The sequence below is a fragment of the Chrysochloris asiatica genome, unplaced genomic scaffold (genome assembly GCF_000296735.1).
Source record: "Chrysochloris asiatica unplaced genomic scaffold, ChrAsi1.0 scaffold00149, whole genome shotgun sequence".
Lineage (NCBI taxonomy): Eukaryota > Metazoa > Chordata > Mammalia > Afrosoricida > Chrysochloridae > Chrysochloris > Chrysochloris asiatica.
Window position 1 is genome coordinate 2,991,998 of NW_006408667.1, and position 9,918 is coordinate 3,001,915.

General features: G+C 38.6%; 1 protein-coding gene across 1 annotated transcript in view; it reads right to left on the reverse strand.

Moving 5' to 3' along the window:
• Positions 1 to 467: 467 nt before the first annotated feature.
• Positions 468 to 9,918, reverse strand: part of POC1B (POC1 centriolar protein B) — a 149,219-nt gene continuing 139,768 nt past the window's right edge. Inside the window, exons 11-12 of the mRNA XM_006870711.1 lie at positions 3,494 to 3,712; positions 468 to 572 (exon numbers count right to left, since the gene is read on the reverse strand). Of these exons, the coding sequence (XP_006870773.1) occupies positions 468 to 572; positions 3,494 to 3,712 (324 nt within the window). The remainder of the gene's footprint in view (positions 573 to 3,493; positions 3,713 to 9,918) is intronic.

The window sequence follows — 9,918 nt, forward strand, 5'->3', positions numbered from 1 at the left end:
CATAAATTAAATGTTATCGAGGTCAATTAATTCTTTTAATGAGGCTAGGGCTGGGGTGTTGCTCACTAAAGAAATACATTAATAGCTTTAAGGAAGTGCCTGAACATAGTCAATTTGAAATGGCTTAACAGTGAAATCCAGAGAGTCTGTTCATTTCCTGGCAAGATTTGGACTTTCAATGAAAACCGGCATTTAAAATAACATGGGGGAAAATAGAGTCATTTGAATGCTTATCACTTTATTACTACATTTATGTACGGCAATATTTTCAGTTGGTCCTGGAGATTGATTTGTGTGGTTAACTTGGTCCTTAGATAGGCCTTTTCGCCTCTGCTCTGTTGCTCCCCTTTGACGGAATGTCATGATAATTAGTGCACAGTTTGTTGCATGAGGCATCCTGTATCACCTTCCTGAACAAATGTACATGGAACAAGGCACTTATGCTGCCTCCGCTCATACTTTTCTATTCAACTTTTCTGCTGGGAGATAGCAAAAAGCTTTTGTTGATTTTCAAGGCAGTCTTTCAGCTTATCCTCGGTCAAAGTCAGTCGTTGCTCCAAGATGGAAACAGTCTGTAAAAAGGAGGACAGCATTATCAGTACTGGGTGACACACCGATGCCGACATTCTCTGCATAGGAGACCCTTCTTAGAAAGGGAACACCCACCCTTTTCCCAAGTGCTTGGCTCAGAAATGAGCCTCTGACTGGTTCTGCTTCTGTGCCCTACCACAGGGCAACGCACTATCGAGCAGTTTCATGGAAAGAAAACACTGGATGTATTTGAGGAGAAAGGTCTCTGTAGACCATTCTTCTGTCCAGTCTTCTAAAGCATCAATCCAGTGAGGAGATCACAGGTAGCATTCACGGTGGTCCCATATAGACCGGTGGAGTGGGGATGGGGACAAATTTCCACATGCCCAAGCGGGGTTACTTAAATACCATCACTGGTCATTCTGCCATGATCCCATCCATGGCCGACTGGACCGCTGGGTACCTAGTTTACTTAGAAAAAATCATGACTGTACCAGTTCACTCAACCAGAGGATGGTAATAATAGCTCAGAGCGGTCTTAGGACTGAGTGAAACAATGCACGTAAAACACTTCTTTCTATCAACTGGCAGCTGCATCCAGTGGCTTGATCAGACTCAAATTAGATCCCTTTGTTTCATGTTCTACATTACAGATCAGGGCTAATTACAATGAATTGTTGTTGCCAAGTGCCGTCGGAGTCGGTTCCGACTCACAGCGACCCTGTACAGGGTTTCCGAGGTTTTATATCTTCATAGGAGTAGAAAGTGTCAGCTTTTTCCCCTCAAAGTGGCTAGCAGGCTCATCCTGTGGACCTTGTGGTTCACTGCAGTTCAGTGCTTACTGTAATGGAACCACTGTGTTCCCATATGACAGTGATGCTGAAAATACCATGTGTCCAGCATTTTACTAGATACTTCACATTTATTATCATAGTTCCATATGCTAAAACTATTGATACATACATTTAACCCTGAATAACTCCACTTACCTACCATCTAAAATGTAATTTCAGCTTAATTTATTTCTAATTATAGTTCAGTACAGATAGTAATAAATGCTCATCAACTAAATTAGGAGATATTAAGTCATCTGTAATTAAAGTGAATCAGAATATATTTATGACACTTGCCGCTTTCCTACAGATTGATTCATTGTCCCAATTTTGCCAGTGTGCTGTGTCTGCTTTAACCTCTTTAATAGAAAAAAGAAATGTAGTCTTTTACAATAGAAAATAAAGAAATCATAGAGCTAAGTTTACATAAACTTACAGTGATTCCTTTAACCTTGCTTCAAGTACAAAGGAGATAGGGGCTATAGAACTGAAAAAGTAGGGACTAAAACATTCATTTGGGAGAGACCCTGATAAGGACCCAGCATCAGAAGATAGCATTTTAGGTGAGGAAGTCATGGCAATATAAGATATAAGTCAAACAAAACTGAATTTGACTATGAAACTGAGAGGTAAACTTCCTTTAAAGGAAGGAAACAGCTGATAAATCCAGAGATCGTTACCGGCACAACACTGAGGAATGAAATTTAGTAATTTTAATATGATTTCCACTGAGGGCATCTTATGATAAATCCAAGTTTCCACAAGGCTTTTTCTTACAATGCCAGGAACCAAAGCCCACCTACATGCCACTTAACTCCAAAGGCCTTGAAAAATAATCAGCAGGATAAAAATAGCCACGTAACTAACAGTTCAAACCCTGGCTATAAAAGAGAATCATATGGAAGGCTCAAGCAACCGATGCCAGGACCTCTCCCCAGACCAATGGAAGTGGATTCTCTGGAGGTGAACACTAGGCATTTGCACGTTTAATTGCCAGGTGATTATAATGCAAGCCAGAGTTGAGAACTGAGTTCATTTCAATGCAAGAGCTATTTTGCCATGAAATATTCATTCTGAACAAGTAGTTGACATCTCTAGTTCACATCTTAACCTCTCTTACTCTATGAATTGTGACGCTATCCACTCTGCCAAATTCGAGTAGCCTCATTCTACACATCAAAGAAGAACAATAAAAGACTTGTTCAAAGGATATAGTGAATCAAATCAGCAGAGCTTGAAAAGAAACCTTTGGTGTATCCATTTCAATATACCATTTCCCTTAAATTACATCTACAAAAGCCAAGCGTAAGAAGACCTTTAGTATGTTATTTAAGATCCACTGTATCCCTTCTCTGCAAAGGTAAATGGTCTCAAAGGACTGGGTAATACTCTAAAATGGGAATGCAAAACCCCGTCAGAATACAACATCATGAAATCTGAAGGTGTGTTATTCTCTGAAATTTATAACACCTGCTGAATGATTACTTCTAACAACTGAAAAAGGAAGTGAAATACAAAGCTTTGGATTATGGGAAGTTATACTAGACAATGAGAACATCTTCAGAGTGAAGAATTATCAGCATTGCAATATTTCATAGTCACTATTTTTCTTCAGGTCCTATATAGCTCTTTTAGAATAACCTAATCTTCTGTAGGGAGTGTGATGGTTCTAAAGAATAATCACTGGACTGCTAACCACAAGGTCAGTGGTTTGTGTCCACTAGTCGCTCCAAGGGAGGAAGGTGAAATTTTCTCCTTCTGCAAAGATTTACAGCCTTGGAAACCCTCTACAGGATTGCTATGAGTTGGAACTGATTTGGCACTTAACAACAATCTTCTGAACATACTCAAAAATTCCAAGGGAAAAACAAACACATTTCTAGCATGGAGTACCACCACTATTCATAGCCCATGATACTTTCTTTTGGTCCTGGGAAGGCTGAGATAGCACAATGTATATGTGTGTGTGTGCATGCTAGAGAAACTCAGCAGACCTTGTTTTTTCCACACTGATTGAAGTTGCCTTGCTAAGAAGGAAAAAGCTCCCCTGCTACATAGGGGTCTGCAACCTCCCACAACCTGGGATGTTTTCTATTTTTTACCACACAGTGAAAAGCAAGCCAACCCACCTGGGTCAAAACATTGAGCTGCTCCATGATGTGTTCTAAAGCATCAGTCACGGCCAGCGGTATACTTCTTTGGCTCTCATAGGGCAGGTCGCTCAGGTCTTCGGTTCTCTTTTTCGTGGTTACTGGTGAACAGTCTGATGGCATTAATGAAGGATTCAAGAAATATCCGCTGATCTCTTCACTCTTGTCTGGTAGAGTTCTGCTAGTGGTTTCTGTTGTCTTTAACATTATGGAAAAGATAACAAAGAATTATATTTTCCAGGCTTTAAAATGATATGTAAAAGTGTATAGTATTCCTTTTACAAAAAGCCTAGTTTTACATTTAATTGTCCATCCTCAACTATAGCAAATCATGGAAATTACAATTATAAGATGACAAAACTGAAAGTGAGTAAAAACATTTATAATTTTCCTTGTTTTTAAAAAAATGAAATACACTTTGTATACATCTGTCAGAGAGAGCAGGAGTTTTACCATTAAAAAATTATTAAATGAGTTAAAAATGATCATATTATAATAAACAATATAAAAAAATCCATATACAATAGTAATGAAAAGATTGTTCAGGGCCTTTACCACACACCATGTACAGTTTCCTTAAAATGGGTCATAGGCATAAGTGTGGAGTTAGAAGTGTTAAACTCTCAGAAAGCATGGGAGTAAATCTTTGTGACCTTAGAGTTAGCAATGGTATCTTACATATGACACTAAAACTATAAGCAACAATAACAAAAAGGAGATAAATTGACCACATCAAAATGTAATACATTTGTGCTTCAAAGGACACTGTCAAGGAAATTAAAAGATAACACACAGAATGGGAGAGAATGCTTTCAAATCATGTATTTGCTAATGAACTTGGTTTCTGAATACATTTTTAAAATTACAATGCAATAAAAAGACAAATAACTCGATTTAAAAGTAATCAAAGGATCTGAATGACCATTTCTCCAAAGAAAAATATAGAAATGGCCAATAAGCACTTGAAAAGATGCTCAATATCAAATGCAGACCAAAACCACCAAGAGATACCACTTTATAACGAACAGAATGGCCACAATTAAAAAGACAATAATGAATGTTTGTGAGAATATGGGGGAACTGGGACCCTCATGTATTGCGGCTTGTAAAATGGCACAGCCACTCTGGAAAACAATTTGGTTCAAATGTTAAATATAAAGTTATCAATGTTGTTGTTGTTAAGTGCCATTGAGTCAGATGACTCAGGAATTCCACCCTTAGGTATATATCCAAGAGAACTGAAAATTCACATATGAGAGGGTTCAGAAAGTTTGTGGAATAATGGAATTAAAAGATAATGGAGTTTTTCCATGAACTTTCTGAAGTTCTTTTTACATCCACACAAATAGGCAAACAACATGTGGTATATTCACACAATGAAAAAGGAATGAAGTATAGGTACATGCTACAATATGGATAAAATTTGAAAACATTATACTAAATCAGACACAAAAGGGCACATGTTAAGTGAAAGGAGGCGCACAAGAACACCCAACGTTGCAGAAAGTACCCATTTGACCTAACCTCGACGGCCTGATAATCAGAACTTGACCAGAGGAAGATTAAAAAAAAGAACAAAACAATTTTTGATAAAGGAAATAGAGTAAATTGCTACAATTTGATGAACTTTACCTGTACTCATGGAGGTAGCAACTCTAAATACTAACAGAGAGGGAAGGAGACTTCACATCTGTACACAGGGTAGATAGGGACAGGCAACTTAAATATTAGCTACCTAAAATGAGTGGGTGATAGAGGCACAAAGTGACTAGCTTACAAGGTTTCAAGTGGGAGTTTACTTTAATAGTGTGTGTGGGGAAGAAAGAGTCTCCACTGAAAAGTTTTCATCTTGTCTAGATGGGTCTGGTTAAAAGTGATAAATAGGGATAAGATTCTTACGATTCAAAAGTAATTGTTATGATTAATTGCGACTGTCACAACTGTAAAGGTAGAAGTTTTGTTAATCTTACAGTCCAGAAACAAAGGATCATCAATGGAGCAGACCACAGACAGACTGTGCAATCCTATCCAGAGAAGCAGAGACACCAGAGATGGAGGCAGAGATGGGGACATCGAGAGAGGGAGCAGCTGAGGACTCTAGATTCATAGGAAGAGAGGGACTAAGAGATAGCAGCCAGGAGGCAGACATGCAGAATGTACCCTTTGTTGGTGTAAATTATTATACATGTCTGAGTTTGTTTGTTTTTTTAAAAAAGAGCTAAAGTGAATAGAGAGAAATACTATTAACTGATGGTACACGAAGGGGACTGTAATCATTGTAATGAAACAAGGTGTATGATCTATTGAATGTAAAACTGATGATCTGCCCTATAAACTTTCACTCAATCCACAATAAAAACTTTTTTTTTTATTTTTTAAAGGCACATGTTGAATGATTTCATTTACTTGAAAAGCCCAGAAAAGGAAAATCTATAGAGACAGACATTAGATTAGTGGTTGCCAGGGGCTAGAGGGAGGGGAAAATGGGTAGAGATTGTTAATGGCATGGAAGTGATGAAAATATTCTAAAATTCTTGTTGGAGTGGTGAGGTATTCTAAAATTAGATAACAGTGCTGGATGAACAACTCTATGGATACTAAAATCCATGGAAATATATTTTAAAAGGGAGAAATTTATGGTATCTGAATTAAAGTTAATTAACACTCAAATAGATACACTTTATAATTTAAAACAATTTAAAAATCAATTTTACATTTCTGATGATCATTTTCAGACATGATTGATTATTCTTGACAGTGGTTACTTAAAACATGAACAATATACTTTGAATGGTGATAATGGTAACAATTAGCAAGTATAGGGTTTACTGTGTGCTTGACACTGTTTTATGTGCTTTACACAAATTAACTTCCTTAAAACAATACTCCTATATAAGGTAGGTTCTACTGTTTTTCTCATTTTAGAAATGAGGAAACAGAGAGTGTTAAATAACTTGCTGAGGGCCACAGAGTTAGGAAAAGCATAAGAAACATAACCAAACACAAATCTGAGAGAACAAAGTACTCCGAGCACTGTAATTCTGGAATTAAGGCCAACTGTTCTCTACGGCCCTCTCATCATTGTTAAGAAGTTGAAAACTTTCAAGTTTCCTTCTGTCATAATCCTATTAATTTAACATTTTCTAAAAATAATTAAAAAAAATTTTTTTTAAATCTGCATAAAAAATCTTAGTATTCCCACCCTGCTAAATATATCCGCTCAGGGGTGTCTTTTCATCTGTTCACTCAACAAGTATTTGTGGAGCCCACTCTGTGCCAGGCAATGTTCTAAACGGTGAGGACGCAGCAGTGGGCAACATGACCAAACCCTCTCCTCCTCCAGCACACTTTCCTGTATCTGTGTTGTTGTTGTTAAGTGCCGTCGAGTCGAGTCAGTTCCAACCCACAGCAACCCTGTATAGGGTTTCTGAGCAGCGGCTGGTAAGCTTGTACCACTGACCTTGCAGCTCAAACGACTTTGCAGTCTGGCACATTAACCCACAGTGCCACACCAGGATTCCAGAAAACCATTCATTGGGGAACTTATCTTTCTACTTTCCTCAGAGGTTTATGGTGAATATATACTTTTGTTTTCCTATCTAGCAGGCTATCTTCATCTTGGCAAAAGGCCCAACTCTCTGAAAAGCTGTGCTCCACACCCCACACTTTCCATCTTTGTTGTTGTTGTTAAATGCTGTATAGTTGATTCTGACCCATAGTGACCCTGCATAGGGCTTCCGAGGAGCAACTAGTGAGCTTGAGCCATCAACCTTGTGGTCTTTAGGATGTTGAATGTGAACCTAAAATACCTGAGTGAGAATGACTTGATAGGATATGAAGCATTCATTAAAACTCACACCCCCCAAACAAGCCTAGCCATCGTCACTTTGAAAAGCTAAAATTGTCCATAAACTGTCTAGAAGCAAAACTCCAAGCAATTATAGAACACGGAAGAACAAGTTAACAAAGGGCTTTTAATGCTTTCCATAGTCATCAGAATCTATGACCTAACTATTTATGTGCTAAGCTAGGAAACTGGGAGAACAATACACAGCACTTGACTAATGGGTTCCCAACTACTAAGCTAATGGCAATGACTGAAAGGAATACAGTGTTAAGTATGAACTATACAGGGATTCAACAGCAACTTCTGTCTCCTGGTCACAGGCTGCATTCCTGAACTTAGGCTGCCATCTCACTCACTGGGACAACGCATAATGGTCATGCACAACAATCTTCACTCCAGACACAATACTTCTTGCTCAAAAGACAGGTGAGTTTGACTTTGCTTCTGTTGTGTGTGCCAGCCTTCCCTGTCCTGCCAGCAAGGCTGAGACCTTTTGACCTTCAAATCTCAGGCTGTCACATCTTCATAAAAGTAGTCCTTACCACCCATCTAAGCTGAGCCTGCCAGTATCTAGCAGGGCATCCTGATGTTTTCCTTCCTAACTGATGAGAGGTTGCATTTACAATGTGTTCCTTATCTGCTGTCCCTCCTAGACTACACAATACCCGCTCTTCTCATCACCACATCCCAGGACCTAGCATAGTGCTAGTCCACAGCAGGAACTTGAATAATTCTGATTACGTTGACCACTTATACAGATTTTATTATTATTCACAAAGATAGAAATTAACTTATCTATAATCAAGGCAGGGTTTTTTGGGTTTTTTTGGGTCACATGGATTACAACATAGATTACATACTTATGTGTAGACATAGTCACAAATATCACTAGTCATACTGCAATAACAGTCCCAGTTACTCATAAGAAAAAGCCTAATTAACATTAAACCCTATGAGGGGGACAGCATTGCAAAGTATGAGTATTCTGGAACAATTCATTGTGTTCATGAGGAATCTATACATGGACCAAGAAGCAGTTGTTCAAACAGAACATGGGAACACTGAATGGTTTAAAATTAAGAAAGGTGTGCAACAGGGTTGTATTCTTTCACCATACTTATTCAACCTGTATGCTGAGCAAATAATCCAAGAAGCTGGGTTCTATGAAGAAAAATGTGGCATCAGGATTGGAGGAAGACTCATTAACAAGTTGTGATATGCAGATGATACAACCTTGCTTGCTGAAAGTGAAGAGGACTTAAAATACATACTGATGAAGATCAAAGAGCACAGCCTTTGGTATGGATTGCAACTCAATGTAAAAAAACAAAAATCCTCACCACTGGACCAATAAACAACATTCTTATCACCAGAGGAAAAAACTGAAGTTGTCAAGGATTTCATTCTTCTTGGATCAACTATCAACACTCACGGAAATAGCAGTCAAGAAATCAAACGACACATTGCATTAGGCAAATCTGCTGCACAAGACCTTTTTGAAGTGTTGAAGAGCAAAGGTGTCAGCTTGAGGACTAAGGTGCGCCTGGCCGAAGCCATGGTATTTTCATTAACCTCATATGCATACAAAAGCTGGACAGTGAATAAAAAGACCATAGAAGAATTGATGCTTTTGATTTATGGTGTTGGAGGAGAATACTGAAAGTGCCATGGGCTGCCAAGAGAACAAACAGATCTGTGTTGGAAGAAGTGCAGCCAGAATGCTCCTTGGAGGCCAGGATGGTCAAACTTCCTCTCTCATACTTTGGACATATTATCAGGAGAGACCAGTCACTGGAGAGGGATATCATGTATGGTAAGGTCAGAGAAAAAGAGGAAGACCCCCAGCGAGGCGGATTGGCAAAATGGCAGCATCAATGGACTCAAATGTGGCAACAATTGTGAAGTTGGCTCAGGACAAGGTAGTATTTCGTTCTGTTGTGCATAGGGTCGCTATGAGTCGGTACCAACTCAGTGGCACCTAACAACAACAACTATGAGGAGGGCATTTCTAGTCAGGGTAGTTAGTAAAGAAAGGACAACAGAAAAATGGTCGAACTAAAGAGTTCAAACCATAGACAGCCCAAGTTATGAGAGCTCCAATATAGCCTTCATAATATTGTCTTGTTTGAGAATAGGTAAAAGTACATTACTACTATGTGATGTTGTTATTGTTAAGTGCTGTCAAGTCGATTCTGACCCATAGCAACCCTGTATAGGGTTTCCAAGGCTATGTGATATATAAATTTAAAAAAGGAAAAGATATTGGCAGAGATAGGAAAAATACTAGATCTTCATTCAGCAACATTAGTCAACAGACATGTCGGTCTTTCAAAGATGTTAGAATACCAATCAATTTTGCCTTTGCATCCTGTCTATACAGGGGAAGGGCCAGATAGATGGCTTAAGGAAGTTTCAAATAACTGATGTGCAAAATTAATATTCTTTTAAAAAAATGAGAAAAGAAAAAATATGTAGGACGCTCTGGTAGCGTAGTGGTTACGAATCGGGCTGCGAACCTAAAGGTCAGCGGTTCGAAACTACCAGCCGCTCCGCGGGA